The sequence below is a fragment of the Coenobita brevimanus genome, chromosome 97 (genome assembly GCF_032717465.1).
Source record: "Coenobita brevimanus isolate Jiangsu-jjx chromosome 97, ASM3271746v2, whole genome shotgun sequence".
Taxonomy (NCBI): Eukaryota; Metazoa; Arthropoda; class Malacostraca; order Decapoda; family Coenobitidae; genus Coenobita; species Coenobita brevimanus.
Genome location: NC_137050.1, coordinates 35,427,067 through 35,447,066, shown reverse-complemented (window position 1 = coordinate 35,447,066; position 20,000 = coordinate 35,427,067). Strand labels below are relative to the sequence as shown.

The following is a 20,000-nucleotide window of genomic DNA, read 5'->3' as shown; positions in this document are numbered from 1 at the left end:
CTTTCGTTAAGATTTAAAATAAAGAAAAAAAAAGCGCGTTTATTATTAGCAGAGGTCAATTTGAGAAAGCAGTATAAGTTCATGGTGGAAAATGGTTGGGATTAAAGAGGAAATGGGTCCATGGAAGGTGATAGGGCCATGGGATGGAAACAGGTCCAAGGGAAGGGGGGTGGAATGGGTAGGGCAGGAGACGGCCCTAAGGCGGTGCTGCCAAAGACGGACTTAAGTACTGGCAATGCTGAAGAAGAGAAACAGGAAGAGGACGATGCGAAGCGGACCACATAATTACTCTCACAGCAGCTAAACCCTTCGCGTTCTGGTCCCACCTGACAAGCAAAACCATCTAACATATCGATCTCAAGAAATTGCTTTGTACTTTATTTCATTCCCTTCGGAATTCACGTTCTGGTAGGCTATTCGTATCATTCTTCACAAGGCATTGTTTCCTCCTTCATAACATTATTTGTCCTTCACCAAACTTAAAAAAGAACAAAAATACCACATCCCTTACCTGAGGCGCCAGCTATACATTGGTTTGGAATCCAGCCCGTAGTGAAAAAAAAAATAAATAAATAAAATAAAATAAAATAAAATAAACTCGGGCAATTCAGATTAGTGGCCTCAAGTGTGCTGCCTCCTTTGCTTGTTCATGCAGCAATATAATTAGGGATATGAATGTAGCCTAACCCGTCTACTGAGGCAGCATTCTAGGGGCAGACTGGCGCTTAACTAAACCTGACTATGTCTCACTGACCCTCGTGTGGTCGATAGTATTACCTCACTCATGATCGGGACAAGTCTATTATTTCATTCCAGCCAACACTAAACGATTATTCAGCTAAGAGTCAGTACAAAACGTTAGTGTTAATACTGCATCATTAACTCCCTCATGCCCGGGAAAACTCTTACTTTTAAGTTAAAGTACACGATTTCATTCAGCTGAGAATGTCTTGAGAGTCTGAGAATTCTAATACCGTCACCAACAACACCCCCATGACCAGGACAAGTCTAGTATGCTATTCCAACTAACGTTAAGCGATTTTATTCAGCTAAGAGTGAGTTAGAGGGATGGGATTGTTGAAGTGTATTGCTCAATCTGGGCATCATGTTAACTCTCCTTCGCCAATCTTCTAATGTCACGCGATTTTATTCAGCTAAGAGTGAGTTAGAGGGATGGGATTGTTGAAGTGTATTGCTCAATCTGGACATCATTTTCTCCTTCGCCAATCTCCTACAGTCACCATACACTTCTGGCAACACAGTGACAGGACGTGGGCACAATACCGCGGGCGTGGCCGTAACAAGGAAGTCCCTAAACTGAGAATGAAATTTTTCGACCTTGAATGTGAGTGTTCTTCCTGTAAACACTCCAATCACTGGATACTGTAGTGCTGACTTTTGCTTCTTTGTTGTTAACACGGTCACTCAGGACGTCTTTTTATTATTATTTTTATAATTTCCAGAGTATTATATCTAGCTTAAGTTTTTTTCTTACTGAAGGGGTTAGATACAGTCCTCCATACCCCTTTCATTACTTAAGGACCTCTCTAAGTTGACAAAAATTGACTAGCGTTAGCATGATAAAAAAAAAAAAAAATAGGAATCATGTAGTTAATGTAAGATGTATTATTTTCTGCTTCCTGCCATATTTTCACCATGTCGATAGCTATATGAAGTCTGGTATATCAATGTTCTTGTTACTACTTATGTTGACTACAAACTGAAAAACTAGTGTGTGTTTTTTTTATACAATACTTGGGTAAATCAAGTGAATAATGAAGTGCGTGTGTGTTATACTTCCATTATGGAGAATAAATATACGCTATGTATGCCTCAGTCCTGATATACAAGTAACTAACAAGTCTTCTCAAACGTCTAGGGGAAAAAATCTTATTGCACAGGTAAGTATAATTGTACTGCGCATATATATATATATATATATATATATATATATATATATATATATATATATATATATATATATATATATATATATATATATATATATATATATATCCATCATCCAATCCTACATTGCCCCATGAGGAGTGTAGGAGCTCGGGGCTAAGCAGTTGGTCTCGACATTTAAGATGAGAGTGACCAGCCTCACTCATCCCTGAGTGGCATTACATGAACAATCAACCCCAACCACCCCTTGGATATAAACCTTCACCGGCTCAATCCGATTGGAGCGCAATAACTACCCACTAAACCACTAGGCGCCAATATTTGGTTATATGGTTACCACCCAGCGTAGTAAATGGTTTCCTGGTGCACAGGAAACCATTTGGCTTGTCACTCAGTGTAGAGTCACCCACAGGCTGAAGGAAGTGGAAAGAATGAAGGAAAGAAAGACAGAAGAGGGAGTGTAAAGTCACCAGTAGGCAGAAGGACAAGGAAAGAATGAAGGAAAGAAAGACAGAAGAGAATGGAAGGAAAGAAGGATGGAGAGGAAAGGGCAGACACCCGAGAGCAGCACTACATCGAGTGAGTGGATGGTGAGCGCCCCCACCCACCATATATATATATATCTATATATATATATATATATATATATATATATATATATATATATATATATATATATTCGTTCATTCATTCATTATCCAATCCTACGTTGTCCCATGAGGAGCGTAGGAGCCCGAGGCTAGGCAAGTTGGTCCTGACATTTTAGATGAGAGTGACCAGCCTCACTCATCCCTGAGTGGCATTACGTGAACAATAAACCCCAACCACCCCTTGGATAGAAACCTTCACGAGTTCAATCCGATTGGAGTGCCGTAATTACTCACTAAACCACCAGGCGCCATAATCTTGTTATATGGTTACCACCCACCGTGGTAAATGGTTTCCTGGTGTACAGGAAACCATTTGGCTTGTCACTCAGCGTAGTCACCCACAGGCTGAAAGGAAGAGGAAAGAACGAAGGAAAGAAAGTAGAGGACGTGTAAAGTTACCCGTAGGCAGAAGGACGAGGAAAGAATGAAGGAGAGAAGGCAGAAGAGGATGGAAAGAATGAAGGATGGAGGAGAGGAAAGGGCAGACACCCGAGAGCAGCACTACATAGAGTGAGTGGATGGTGAGCGCCCCCACCTACCACAATTATATATATATATATATATATATATATATATATATATATATATATATATATATATATATATATATATATATATATATATATATATATATTAGAGACGCTGGAACATCACTTCATCACAGACTGGAGCCCCAGACGTGTAAATAATTTATGGACCGGGACTGTACATTTCCTGGAGGCGATGTTTACTCTCACTTCAGTTTGAAAATGAGCGGCCCGCCCCGCCCCGACCGTCACGCTAAGCATAAGCTTATAACTTAACTTCTATGTGAGGTGGAGTTGAAATTCTTATTGCACGTGATACTTTCACTCAGTAAATTGTGTTATCAACTACAAACACACCCATAAACGCGTAGGAACCCCTTGGAATCTCGAGTTTTCCAAGAAAGTCTTCGGCTGTAATCGGTGAACGCCTCAGTTACGAAATCATAATTAAAATGATTTTCCGTCTTAACACTTTTTTTTTTACTCCAACAATGAAATATTGGAGATTCCGCCAATAATGTAATATCTGAGGGGAACTGTGATAACACGGCGCTCGCTCGCCGCTCGTCACGCCCTCACAAAGCGCACTTTACTGATGTACTAGATACTGCATTGATATTCCAGACCAGAGCTATAAAAAGGGTGTGCGGCACTAACCAATGCAAGCAAGGGGGTGACGCCCTGAGAGAGAGAGAGAAAGAGAGAGAGAGAGAGAGAGAGAGAGAGTATTGTGTCTGGTTCGTAAAGAGTTGGGTGTGTTCCTCAATCATGTACTTATGCGTTTGTCCTAAAATATGAAGTGCTGGATCCAGACACCATCACCATCACCACCACGACAAACACCATCATCCTCATAACCCTGGTGGAAAGACTAAAACTATCACCACCTCTAAGATACCTACCACACCATAATTACCCCTACCATTACTACCATTACTGCCACCATAACACTGTCACTACCAGAAAGATACCCCTCCATGATCACTACGTTTTTCACCATCACCATCATCACCACAGTCTGTCACCACTTCTAAAACCTAATCACAACTACTCTTTCCACTGCCACAACCCGGCCACTGATACCAATATAAATCATATCACTAGTACCACTTCCACTACCGCCATGAATACAATTACCACTATCACCACCACCAAGATATCGACTACTAGCTACTTTCACAACTACCACTACCACTACCAACATGAGTACCTCTATCCCCAGCACCACCACCATACTCTGATCAGTAACACCATTTCCACTTCCACCATTACTTTCACTGTCACTATCACCATCACCATGATAACCACAACGCCCTTATCACTACCACCACTCCCACTTTCACCATAACCACTAGGTCTGTCATCACCATAACCACCATCTTTATCATCACTCCTACCTTCACCTCCTCTACCACGAAAACTACCTTACCTTCACCAAAACCACCATCACTACCATCACCATTACCAACATTATACTGTAATGTTTAACAACACTCTTCACAGCCCCCTATCAATCGCCCCAGCACGACCACGCTGTAAGTACCATCGAACCCTCCACCAACGTTCCTACTACTGCTACCATCAATATAACTTCTAACACCAACTGCCCGACCACTGCGTACCAATACCAAATCTTTTAATCCTCATCCTTGTCCTACCACCTCCACCACCACCGTCATCATTACTGTACTATTCACTACTACTACTACTACTACTACTACTACAGGGTGATTCACTGTTCTAAGGCCCCCAAATACCACCAAACCATTTATTCTCTCTAAATGGATTAAAAATGAAATTCTTTTATATTTTTGTGTTCATTATTAACTCTGCAAAACTCCCCAGCAATCGAATATAAAGAGAAACCTCCAGGAAAAGAAAAACGCAGCTTTCTCACCAATGTAGCGCTGAGCCGGCATCATTCGGGACACTGCATTTGTCTAGTGAAGATATACTCGACTGAGCTTGAATTCTTAATAATCCTGGTTTAATTCCAGCATCTCTCCCGTGGGGCCACTTTAAGAGATATCTTCTTCTTTACCTTCCACATTTTCCCACTTTTGTATGGAATCGATGTGTTTCACCTAACTTCGCCATACTATCCTGCTTTGGTCTGCCATTTTTGTTTTGGCCGGTTTTACGGCCAGATACCCTGCCTGACGCCAACCCTTCCTATTTATCCAGGCTTGGGACCGGCACTGATTTGGGCTGTCTTGCCTCTCCCAGTGGCCGGTGGCGTGTTGTTATTCTGATTGACCCCTCCAGTATGGCCCCATATAGCCGAAGCAGTACTTAAGCCTGCTCACCACTTCAGGGCAACAAACACTCCAAGGACAGGCTACCCCCACCCTCGAGGAGCCACCACCATCTTTCCTGGCTGGGGTTGCGACGTAAGACTGTCTCCTCCGCGCTGTCCTCGTCCCTACTCTTGAAAGGCCACCACCACTGCTTCTGACTCGGGCCTCAGGAGAGGTGGAGGGATGAGGTGGCCTGCCCGATCTCCTCCGTGCCCTCCTCGTCCCTACTCTCGAAAGGCCACCACCACCTTTTCCTGGTGGGGTTTCGTCTCAAGTGGGTCTTGGAAAAGGTGGAGAAATCTTAAGCACCGTATTAATAAAGAAGCCTCGCATTCTCACTGAACTAAAAGAATACAGTTTTAGGGAGACTGCAGCCGTCCTAGGAGGCACGTTGCACTGAACATTTGCTAGTATGATACAGTGATTCCAGCATCGGTATATATGTTAAATGTTGGAGTAGTTCACTTCTCAATATCTGATGGCCAGTACCTCATAAACCAGTCTCCAGCTACATCCCCTAGGTGTCCACCCGTAACCCACCTGTTTTCCTCCAGGAACATGATCTGGTGTTGACAAATTTTCCTTTCTTAGACAAATTCACCCTGAATCTAATTTTCCAATAGATCCATTTCCTCCTTCCATATGAGCCTACTTTCAAAGTGAACCTTATTCCATGGACCTATTTCCACCATGAACCTACTTCCACCATTGACCAATTTTCCTCTGTGAACTTGTCTTACACAGGACCTACTTTTACAATGGACAGACTTCCCCATCGATTTTCACCTGTTTTCTTCCTAGGATTAATTTTTACCTAAGCCTATATTCCCACTGGATCTATTTCACCCATGGACCCCTATTTCACTTATGGATCTGTTATCTTTCCATGAGAACCACCAAATCCGCACGTGGATCCATATTCTCCCATGGGACCTATCGCCCCCCTTGACTACTTTCATCCACTGAACCTATGTTCCTACTTGGACCCTTTTCCTCATAGATATATATGCTATGGGCCTGTTTTCCCCACATGTACCTATTCCTACCATGGACCTATTCATTGTTTGGTAAATAAAAGGTGGAGACTAACCACAAGCCCTGCCCGCACAGCTCCAAAGTCCAGACAGGCAATTGTCAGTATAGGTTTATTGTTGAGTAACCCCGATCTGTCTGGCCAAGCAGACTCATCAACTGCAGGCAAGCAACCGTCCCTGCAAAACTGTCCCGAAAAGTGAACCGATGTTTCCATGTAGTACACAGTACAGTGTCTCACCAAGGCAAGGTGCAGGAGAGTGTGGAGGTTGAGGTTTCTTTCATGGATAAGCGCCACATTTGTATCTCCACTAAGTTAACAGGGGCACCTTAGAAGGCTCCACATCACCCCGTACATTGGTTATGGTTACCACCCAATGCTGTAAATTATTTCCTAGCGATTTTATATGAATTTCAGTATCCGTCTCTGAGGGTTAACTGCAGTCTACAGTAACCCTTTAAGGATGTGAACACTCAATTATTCTTGTTATTGCCGGACGATTTTATTCAACACAGGAGTAACTGCCCGTCCTCTGTGTCAAGCAATTCACTAGGATGACAGTTTTCATTTAATTCGTACTATCTCCAGACGACTTTACTCAGCTTTAAGATCTTTATTTTTCGAACTGAGGAACTTAAACGTAGCCTACACTGACCCCTTCACTAACAGAGGTCCTTCAATGCTGAATTAAATTGTCTGATGGTAGCCTGGCATGAGTGAAACAGACATCCGACTTGCAAAAGAGGTTAAAAATTTCCAGTAACCCTATAAAGACGTAAGAAGTAATATATTCTTGCCCCAGCTGGACGTTTATATATAGCTCAAGGGTTCAAGACTATGTAGTAATCTCAGGGACGAAGACAAGGTCACCGAGCCATATGCGTGGACTTTTTCATATACTTAGCCTTCCATTGGGTAAAAATGAATTAATAAAAATAAAGCCACGGTCATAGTAAATCACAACCACCACACCCACGCCCTCATTACCAGACCCACTACCACAACCACTACTGCAACCACGCCCACCACCGTCACTTTACCACAACAAAATATACCTCAACACACATACACACACACCTCCACCACCACCACCACCAAATGTTCTTCGACATCCTTCCCTCAATACCATCATCCACTCACTAATGTAATGCTGCCCTTATCATTTTGTGTCTGTCATCCTCTAATATACTACAGCAGTAGCCGTGTGTGTGTGTAATTCACCGGGTCGGTCAGGATCACTTGATGATGAGCTGAGAGCTCACATAGTCCGATCTAAGGGCAAGGCTGTGACCTTCACACATGCACACACCCGTCCCCTTGCTCAAGGGGGACAGTAACCATCCACTTCGTCAGTGAAACTTTTCGCAACCTGAGCGAGGCGCGAACTCCCGTCCACCAGTTGGCAAGCGAGAACGTTGCCACTGCACCAGCGAGCGGTGTGTGTGTGTGTGTGTGTGTGTGTGTGTGTGTGTGTGTGTGTGTGTGTGTGTGTGTGTGTGTGTGTGTGTGTGTGTGTTTTGGGCAGCCGAAACTACACATTCAAATCGCACCAAAATTGGCACAAAATCGCAAAAAAATTGTTAATGTAAAAGTACTTGGTCCCATCACGATTGAACAACGTTACTATATTTAATAAGCGATCACATTTTGACCAAAAAACGCTGCTCCCGGAGCCGAGCATAGGATCTCCGTAGAATTTTTTGCCCAGAGGTAGAACTAAAATAAACTGGGTTCCATTACCGAAGCTGCAAATAACACGATCAATTGGTTGGCTGCAAATAATCCAAGTGACAACATTACACCAGAACAGCACATCAACGCGAGAGCCCTCCGCAGGAGCAAGTGGGAGGGGCCCGAATGGCCCACGAGCACTTGTCTTCTCCTATATTCCTCCCGTTACTTCCTGTCAATTTTAATTACTCTTTTTTCCACCGCTGTTGGCTCTACACTGAGTAATAAGTGTAATGGTTTCATGTAACCTGGGAAACCATTAACAACGCTGAGTAGTAACCATATAACCAGATCACGGGATGAAGTGGAGCCTACTATGGTGCCCCGTTACCTGTGTGGAGACGCAAATGCGGCATCCACTCAGGAGCCAAATGTATACACTTTTCCCTGCGCCTCGCTGAGGCGAGGCGCTGTCAACCGCAAGGAACCATTGGTTCACAGCACGGGCAGGCCCTGCACAGGCAGTTACTTGCCTGTGGTTGATGGGTCTGCTCGGCCAGAGAAGGGTTGATCAACAACAACAACCACACACACACAGTACATTCACACATTACATATATGCCATCTCCCATCCCCTCCCCATATCCTCCACCTTCCTTTCCCCTCCCACTCACCTTGTCCCGATGATCCACTACTGGAGGAGCCCCTGGAGGTGCTGGAGCCCCCCGTTCCCCCGCCCCCCGTCCTGCCACCCCCCTCCATGCCGCCTCCACCATCCAACACACCCTCAGACACTGGAACCTGAAACATGGCAAGAAACAAAAGGGGTCAGTAAACAACCTGAAATCATTATTATCATTATTATTATTATTATTATTATTATCATCATCATTTACCACCAGCATCATTATCTTTATCGCCATCATTATCACCCAATAATAAATGTAGGAGACCTTTCATAAGGATAATAGGCTATATAGTAAAAGGTATTGAACATATATGTACTGTACATTTATATATATACAGTATTATATATATATATATATATATATATATATATATATATATATATATATATATATATATATATATATATTACACTAAGTAGTTAGTAAAACAGGCTTCGAAATAATAGAAAGAACTTATTACGAAGACAAGAAACGAATGTAATCATAATTAAGAGGGTAACACTGCTTCCCAATATTACATGCAGTGGCTGGGATACTGATAAACGAAAGGAGGTAAATTTAAAATGATGATGTCGATGATAAAAGATAACTGACAAAGGGAGAAACATACGACGGCTCCTGAAATAACTTAATACGGGAGGAGAGAGAGAGTATGGCGAAGAAGAAGAGAAACAGCAAAATGAAGAAAGGAGGTTGGAGAAAAGACCAGTATGGCCTGAGACACGGACCGCACACCCCTTCACCCATCACACAAGACGCGGCAATATTGGTCTACACAGGCAAAGGCTCTAAACTGTGAATTTAAAACGAGTTTGTCTCCCTCGGATGACGAAAATGTAACAACAGTAATGGAGGGAAAATGGTTATAGATGGAGGGAGTATCTAGTAAAAACGAGGGAAAAAAAAAAAAAGTTTATAGACGGGGTGACCACTGCCATTAAAAATATTGATAACAGAGAGCGAGAAGAAAGAGTCGATATAAAGGGAGGTATAATACAGTAGTTATGAATAGGAAAGTGATATATTAGTAAACGAAAGATACTTAATATGGAAAGAGATTAGAGTTAAAAAAGAGGAAGGAGAAAAAGATTGTGACAGAAGAGATACTTTGTAAAGAAATGAGCACAACAGTTAACAGGGAGGAGATATAATGGCTAATAAAGATGACAAATAATAATAATAATATTATTTTTAATATAATTATTATTATTATTATTATTATCATCATTATTAAAAGAGGAAAAATCTCAGATGCACTGTCAGGGTCATTCAGGTAAGGACCTAGTAAGGCTTCAGAAGTTATTTTCTTTATTACGAGTAAACTGTTAGAAACAATATCCCCATCACTCAGGCTCCATATACTGTATCTTACTTTATTCCCACCAAAGTGAGACGTTCTATGGTTGTGGGTACTACATATCGGTATGACAGTCACAGATGGTATTGTAGTACACAAATAAGTTCCACGATTATATATACATATCTATCCATCAATCTATCTATCTATCTATCTATACAGAGATAGATAGACAGACAGATATACAGTATCTATCTATACAGATAGACAGATAGATAGATAGATACAGATATACTGTATATATATATATATATATATTCTTTAAAATAATATTTTCCCTCAACATTAACAAAAATCGCCAAAGTAGAAATAACAGTCTTCTGCCATGTAAGGCCACCATCACACTGTAACTAGACGTCAAAGAACTGCATGTTCACTAAAAGATCAGAATTACACCACCTTACAACCATCACCTGCAAGTGACACACCCACTGGAGTACATTTTTTTCCCCTTTTCACAGTCTCTTTCTGCCAGGCGGAATTATTCTGTTCAAGGGAAGCATTTAGTACTTAGCTGGTTGAAAATAATATCCAGCAATAATGTATTAACTTTTCTTTGGCTCCCATCTTGCTAAACTACCTACCTAGACTACCTATAGCCAGACACCATAATCCTGTAAGGGGTGGTCGTTTGTCTTTGAGGTAATTGTTTTACGGGGAGGGACACTAACCCTCCGCCAACCCACTAGTTGCCACTGACAGAACACGTATGGTTTGGTTATATGGTTACCACCCAGCGTTGTAAATGGTTTGATACCATAAATAATTACTTAGCTTATGGGAGAGCTCTCGTATCACTGACGTTAATGAGCGACAGGTGACTAAAGTGTCGACTAATGATGATGATTTGAAAATAATATTAATCTGGGCTAACGTATGCTTCCATTGTGTGTGTGTGTGTGTGTGTGTGTGTGTGTGTGTGTGTGTGTGTGTGTGTGTGTGTGTGTGTGTGTGTGTGTGTGTGTAACCCACCCTAATTAACCACAAACCACCACTCTTGCCACCTTACCACATCACCACCATCACCACAGTCTAACCACCCTGTCCATCACCACTATCACCACCACCAAAAAAAACAGCACCATAACCATCACCACCAAAATTACTATCACCACCACAGATAAGTACACCACACGTATCTTTCATCATCATCACAACTACAGTCACCACCACACATTACCACCCCCACCATCAGCACCACTATCACCACCAGCACCACTATCACCACCAGCACCACAACTAGCCACCATTACCACCATCACAGTCACTATCACCATTTCCACCACTGAAACCAACGACCATAACAATCACCATCATAATCAACCACCATCACCACGACCACCACCACCACCATCACCACCACAGTCACCTCTACCACCACCCACACCACAAGCACCCCCATCAGTCACAACTACCATCACAATCAACCACCACCACAAGCACCCCCATCAGTCACAACTACCATCACAATCAACCACCACCACAATCACACCTACATCCACCACCACAATAACAACAACAATCACCACCCGATACATCCGGAATTATACCACCACCACTACAGCCACCCTGCACCACAAACAATTCACCACAATCAACCACAATCGCTAAAAACTGGACTACCTTCACACCAAACCACCCACGCCCATCATAGGATTTTTTGTCATATTTTGAAAGTGCGAATCCTTAATGGAGAGAGAGAGAGAGAGAGAGAGAGAGAGGGGACTGAAAACCCCTAGTGGCAGTAACAGCAAAACAAAATTGACTCTCTCTCTCTCTCTCTCTCTCTCTCTCTCTCTCTCTCTCTCTCTCTCTCTCTCTCTCTCTCTCTCAGTATTAGGGAAATAATAGACCTCTGGTAAGATGTAGCCTTAAAATAACCCAAAGACTGAATAGTTAAACCAAATGAAAGAAAGCGAAGAGAAAAATGAAAGCAAATCAGAAAATGCACGAGAAAAGAAAAGAAAGGCGGTAAAACGACAAAAAATATGAGAGAGAGAGAGAGTACAGAGTGAGAGGCGGGAGGCATGAATAATAATAAGCGGACTGGCGCCACCCTTCCTTAAGCAGAGGGAGTATTAACCATGCAAATAAGCGGACCTCCTCCTCCTCCCAGCATGGCCCAAAGCTACCTTACTGTCTTAGGTAAAATGGCCCTTACAACCATATCTATACACTCTGAATTTTTTTTTTTTTTTTTTAGACTTTACACCAAACAATTAACACCTCCTGAATCTGAGACCGTCTTACCTACAGATATATATAATTCATTCATTTATATTGTGGTAAAGCTTATCATCATCATCATCATCATCATCATCATCTAATCCTGTGTTGCCCGATGAGGAGAGTAGAAGCCCGGGGTTAGGCAAGTTGGTCCTGACATTTAAGATGAGAGTGACCAGCCTCACTCATCCCTGAGTGGCATTTCGTGAGCAATCAACCCCAACCACCCCTTGGATATAAACCTGCACAGGCTCAATCCGATTGGAGTGCCTTAAAAACCACCAGGCGTCATAATCTGGTTATATGGTTACCACCCAGCGTTGTAAAAGGTTTCCTGGAGTACAGGAAACCATTTGACTTGTTACTCAGTGTAGAGTCACCCATAGGCAGAAGCAAGAAGAATGAAGGAAATAAAGACAGAAGAGGGAGTGTAGAGTCACCCGTAGGCATAAGGATGAGGAAAGAATGAAGGAAAGAAAGACAGAAGAGGACCGAAGGAAAGAAAGAAGGAAGAGAGGAAAGGGTAGTCACCTGAGAGCAGAACTACATCGAACGAGTGGATGGTGAGCGTCCCCACCTACCACAAAAACCTTGATTGTATTTTTTTAAGTATATTTCATGTTCTGCACTTAGTCATGTATACAAATAATCATAAACTCAAAAATATACATAAGCACGGTTCCAATCACAAGTATATGGAGAGAGAGAGAGAGAGAGAGAGAAACAGGATATTTATACAGAGCAAGGTTTATGTGAACCCATACAAAAATTGCACGCACATGAAGACACAGAATACACACAGACATGAATTAAACACACACACACACACACACACACACACACACACACACACACAGCCTGAAGCGTGTGCACATATGGTGACCACACATGCTGTCCCGACCCACCGCAACCACACACAACTGGCTGGTACTGCCTTTGTGTGTGTGTGTGTGTGTGTGTGTGTGTGTGTGTGTGTGTGTTTCCACAACCTCTCTCCCTGTATTCCCCCCTCTCTGCCTCTTCGGTAAACGTCGTAAGACCTTTTGAGGTAGCACTTGTCCTTGTAACACTCTCTCTCTCTCTCTCTCTCTCTCTCTCTCTCTGTCAGACGGACACAGGAGCTAATAAAATACACACCCGCTTCTACATACACGCAAGCTCAGTCAAGCAAGGACACACACACACACACACACACACACACACACACACACACACACACACACACACACACACACACACACACCAGTAAAACGCAGGAGCTGAACCTTCCTTGGGCTGTACTGCGTTCTTCTTTACTACGCACAAAATCAGTGTTTGACTTACGCAGGATCAGTGAGTGAATTTAGAGGACTTAAGGATTGATGAGATGATTACCATACGCATGAAGCCTATATCCTGCTGAGAGAGAGAGAGAGAGAGAGAGAGAGAGAGAGACAGACAGACAGACAGACAGACAGAATGTACACGGTAATTACCCTTGAATTATGTACAAGCTCACATTTTAGCCAGGTACCATCACTACCAGTTACCACTACCACTCCTTTCTCCACTACTACCACCACTACCACTCCTCCCTCCACCACTATCATCGCCACCACTACCACTACCACTCCTTCCTCCACCACGACCACTACACCATTACTGCCACTACTAACATCATCACTACCATCAGTACCAATACCTACCACCACCATCACTACCACCAGTATCACCACCATTACCATCACTTCGACTACCGCTACTACAACCGTCACTACCACTACCAACATCATAACTACCACTATCTCACTCACTGCCACTACCACAACTACCACTACCTCTATATCTTACTACTACAACCGCTATTACCAAGAGGCGAAATCGACAGCAGGTAGGAACACAGTGTAATTATGGACAGGGTGACGTGGAGGAGATTTGTTTGTGTATAAGGGATTAAGGCGTCTGGCAATAGATAGACAGACTAATCTTCCACATTCCCACCACCGCCAGGAACCCACACCACCTCATACCATTTTGCCAGTTCTGGATGCGTATGCAATATGGACAGTGGGCATTAGCGCCAAAAAGGTGATATGTGAAGGTATGTTGGAGGGTTACTGGGCCTCAGGGAGTAGATTGTCTAGTCTATCAGTGCAAGGCGTAAAAGAGAAAAAAAACTCACCCCCAACACCACCATCACTACTGTTACTACTACTGAGATATTGTAGTAGTAGTAGTAGTAGTAGTAGCAGGAGTAGGAGTAGTAGTAGGAGTAGGAGTAGAAGTAGGAGTAGGAGTAGTAGGAGTAGGAGGAGTAGGAGTAGGAGTAGTAGGAGTAGGAGTAAGAGTAGGAGGTGGAGGAGTAGGAGTAGGAGTTGGAGGAGTAGGAGTAGTAGGAGTAGGAGTAAGAGTAGGAGTAGGAGGAGTAGGAGTAGGAGTAGGAGTAGGAGTAGGAGGAGTAGGAGTAGTAGGAGTAGGAGTAGGAGTAGGAGTTGGAGGAGTAGGAGTAGGAGTAGTAGGAGTAGGAGTAGTAGGAGTAGGAGTTGGAGGAGTAGGAGTAGGAGTAGTAAATAATAATAATAATAATAATAGTAGTAGTAGTAGTAATAGTAATAGTAGTAGTAGTAATAGTAGTAGTAGTAGTAGTAATAGTAATAGTAATAGTAGTAGTAATAGTAGTAGTAGTAGTAGCTCCCTCACTATTACATTTAAATCCACCCTTATCATCACTACTCTTACCACACAAAATACTACGATTACTACCATCCCCTCCTCACTATGCTCCACCTTCTAATGCTACGTCTCTAACCATCACTACCCACTAACACAATTACCACAACTACCACAGCTTTCACTACCAAACTCCCGTAACCACCACCATCACTACCATCCTTTACCAGCTGCTGCTATAACCACAATTACTATACATGTCAACTACCACGACTCTCACTACCAACCACCATAACCACACTTACCACCATCACCACCACTACCATCATCTGCAACGATATCGCTATCACCATCTACATTTTCCAGTCACAATCACTACCATCACCGTCACCATTACTACCATTATCATCACAACTACCATCACCATCATCATTATTTCCCTACTGCTACTACCACCATCTTAATTATATCACCACTACCATTCGCCACCATTTTCACTACTACCACCACCACTACTACCATCTTCACTATCTTACTATCGTGGTTTATCATCTTCATTTTGCCTCACCATCATCACCATCACCACCACTATCTTCAACACTATCACCATCACCACCATCCCCCTACAAACTTTACCACCATCCTCCTACTACTACCACCCACCACCACCATCATCATCACTATCACCACCACAATCAGAGCAAACTTCTATAATCACCGCAACTACCACAACCACCACTATCATCTCCGGCATCACTACCATCATCATTATCTCAGACTCTCTCTCTCTCTCTCTCTCTCTCTCTCTCTCTCTCTCTCTCTCTCTCTCATTTTAAACATGTATCTCTCCTTTATATACGTACTTCATCATCATCATCATCATCATCATCATCATCATCATCATCATCACCACAATCATCATTACCATCACAAACATCATTACCATCATCATCACCATCACCATCTTCATCATCAAAATCATCATCACCATCATCGACACTATTATCATACCATCATCATTATCATCATCATCATCACAATCAACATCATCATCATCTTTATTGCAGCTGTTTCACTTTTACTCTTCATATTAATCATCATATGCCTCTTTCTTCTATCATCATCACCATCATCATCATCACCAGCTTGCTTTCCACCAAGAATCTTCAGCACTATACCTCCTCTCTCTCTCTCTCTCTCTCTCTCTCTCTCTCTCTCATTTTCCTCTCATCACAAAGACAAAGAAGGAAGTGTACAAGATCTTCCCATATTTCTTATTTCTTACGTATATATAAATCTTCGTTAGAGGAGAAACATTACCTTAGTTATAACGTTAATATATCCTTGTTTTCTTCATCACTTACCATTCATCACCAGACTTATTCTACCATCCCTTCTGTTGTTTCTTAATCCTTCATATCATCACCATCATCACTACAGCCTTCATTATCACAATCACTTTACTGCTATCTCAGCCCCTCGTCATTAACATCATTTCTACTCACTTGACCCACTCTTGTATTCATACCCATCTCTTCGACTCATCATCTTCATCACCAAAACAGGCTTTTCATCACTACCATCATAGATTTCTGTCTCGTGGTTACCGCAAACATTTCTGCTCATCACCACCACTTTCCCAATACACTTTATCCTTCCATCTCATTACCTTCATCACTACGACCTTCACTCTTCATCTCTACCACCCTCCTGTCATTTCTGTTTCTCGTCATCGTCAGCATAATCCTTCCTGGTCACCACAACCCCCTTTCTGTCCTACCTCAACCCTTCAATTCATCATCCACTATCCACTTCTCTTTCCCTCACCACCAAAGCCTCTAACCCCTTCAGGACGAGGGAGTATTGGTTTAGGATGAAGCTCTTGGACTGGGAGAGCAAATGGCGAGTGATCCAAGCCTTGTCACAACCAAAACTCTCTATTAAAGGTCGTAAAGTGACTCGGGGTATACCGTAACATCTCTTTATTAGTGATTTATTATTTTACTTCGACACTGACACGAAGAGCATACCTGAAAATGTTACGGTGCAATATGGAAAATGAATAAGATAGGGCGATACGAGGCCCCCCAAGCCACTTAGAATTCGGAAATAAGTTGCGAGAAAAGTCGTCATCGTACTGAATGTCATCGTACTCTATGTCATCTTTTCTATTCGTCACAAACTTATAATTCCTTTTCTAACTTAGTCATCTCCTCAGTGACTACTTATTTACCACAGCTACCATAATTCTCTCTCTCTCTCATCTACAATTTTCTTTTTTCATCCCATCAATTTCACATCCCACTCATCACCTCACCAGCTACAGTACTTATCCTTCAAAACAGACACGGTTACTTCTAATTTATTCTTGTTTCAGACAGATTGTATTATGCTGTTTACAGGAGACTTGTCGTACTAAATTACTGTACTTATTGTTAAAAATCTATATATATTAACCCTTGCATTCACTGTGATCGCGTCTTTTTATTCTTGCTTAGGCCAGACTTTATTCAATTACCAGTGAAATTTTCTTTATCACACCTCAACCATCCATTTGCCTTTCTAATCTTCAGTCACCTTTACTTTCTTGTTACCTCCACACGACTGTATTCAACGAAGGAAGGATCCGTATTATTGGAAGGGTTACTGTTATAAACACTTTGAATGCGGATGGCGTATTGTTTAGAGTTTCTTTTGCTGCTACTAGACACTGTAATTCAGTTTAGGAAAGACCTCACATACTGGACAGGTTTACTAAGGCAGCTTGTAACCCCTTCATTTCGGACGGTCTACCCCGAGCTGAATAAAACTGTCAGGCAAGGGCAAGAATGAAGGAAAAGGCAGACTATCTGTCTAACCTCTCCAGTTGCAAAAGACTCTCCACGTCCCCAGGCTAAACAGGTTAATGTAATTCTCCTCTCGCTTTCTTTCCAACCTCCTTCACCTCTTTTCACTTTTACTATCTTAACCACCCAATCAGCAGTGTTTACCCTGTGGAGATTAATGGTGATTGGCTGGTGCCCTGACCTCCCCGCTAAGCACCTTGTCTCGGATTGGACAAATTGGAGTATTATAGTATGAGGTGATTTAGTAACTACTTGGCTTCTGATGGCTGTTGGGTTGGGCAGAATGATTGCGCATTCAACTTTAGCTGACATCTTTGATAATTCTGTGGTTATCAATGTCAAATAATAACAATCTTGACAATGAAAGTAATAATAGTAAACAACAACGCAATAACATTTCCAGTATTACCGTAAACAACTGCTACAGCTGCAGCAGCACCTGGGGCTATTATGACTACTACTACGACCGGTACTACGGTTACTACTACTACTACCACTACTACTACCACCACCACCATATCCACTAAGAAGAATAAGAAGAATGTAATAACTAACTACAGCAGCAACATGGGTGATGGGAATAACAAAAAATATCATCGCCAACAATACTACCACCACCACCACCACCACCACCACCACCAGCAACAACAATACTACCACCACTAAACCACCACCACCACCACCATCACCACCAAAAGAGCAGACCCCTCCCAATCTACACACACCAAAAACTCCTGTGATTGGATGGGAGTCGACCCAGCCAATGACGGGCCTGGAAAGTGTCAACAAAGGGGTCTCGGAGTGTAGTCAGTTGGGGAGGAGTGGTAATGGGCGGGTTATTAGAGAGGAGAGTATGATTTATTGTGCAGGTGTCACTGTGGACGGGGGCGAAGGAGGGAGGAAGAAGAGGCGAAGGGAGAAAGAAGGACAGGTGGGAGAGTGAAAATGAGGGGGATGGAAGGTGTGAGAGACTGGAAGACGGAGGAGCGAAGGCAGGGAAAGGAGGAGGGAAATGAAAGTGCGTTATGTAGGAGGAAAAGGAAAAGGATGAAAATGAGAGATGGTGGAAGGGAAAGAGGGAAGGAGACATGATAAGAGTGGTGTAAATATTAAAAAACACGAAGGCCGTAACACAGAAAAATGGAATAAAATGTGTTATATGATACGAAAACACGCTGGATCGAATGTTTGTGGGGTACGGGGGGCTTCCTGTCACCACATCCTCGGGAATTATTTGGATATTAAGTGTAAATATTCCCTTTTACGTTATTTATATCATTCCTAATAATTATGGACATGTTTACAAATAAAATACAGGAGATATTAAACAGCAGGACGCAGAAAATACACTACAAGAAAAAGGTTACAAAGTCAGAGAGAGAGAGAGAGAGAGAGAAAAGGGAGGAGGTGAGAGAAAAAAGGGAGACAGGAAGACTCTAATGACTTTGCCAATTGGAGAGATGGACCCAAAACTAGAGGAAAGTCGCGTCATTATCTCTCTCTCTCTCTCTCTCTCTCTCTCTCTCTCTCTCTCTCTCTCTCTCTCTCTCTCTCTCTCTCTCTCTCTCTCAACATTAAGTTCTCAGTGATGTTAATGTGGTAGCCTGAAGAAGGTTGCAAACTCTAATTCTCTCTGATAAAGCGATTTTGATGACACCTTGAACGTGTGAGAATCAAGACAAAGAACTGAAATATAGGAAGAGAGATAGACAGAGGGACAGATTTAATGGTACTGATAAAATGATAGATAGAGAGACAGAGATAGATAGAAAGATAGACAGATAGAATTACAGTGCACAAATCCGATCTTGTGGTCATACAACCAAATGTGCAATATATTAAAGGGTTAATAGATTTTCTAAGGCAATTTAAAAGAACTAATGTCTGAGAGGCCACAAAAAGATGTCCTTACACACACACACACACACACACCTATGTACACTGATACTCCTTCGATGTTACACTAGAGAGAGAGAGAGAGAGGTGAATGGGTGGGTGTGGTCTACAAGGTACCTAGTCCAGCTTGTCACTAGAGAGTTGCAAGAGGGGATGGGAAGATGGGAGAGAGGGGATGGGGAGAGGGGAGAGAGGGGATGGGGAGAGGGGAGAGAGAGGGGGAGAGGAGAGGAGAGGGGAGGAAAAGGAAG

General features: G+C 42.6%; 1 protein-coding gene across 1 annotated transcript in view; it reads right to left on the bottom strand.

The window, feature by feature from the left end:
* Window positions 1-20,000, bottom strand: part of LOC145413654 (uncharacterized) — a 332,513-nt gene that overhangs the window by 206,917 nt on the left and 105,596 nt on the right. Inside the window, exon 2 of the mRNA XM_080283312.1 lies at window positions 8,761-8,887. Coding sequence (XP_080139438.1) covers window positions 8,761-8,887 — 127 coding nt within the window. The remainder of the gene's footprint in view (window positions 1-8,760; window positions 8,888-20,000) is intronic.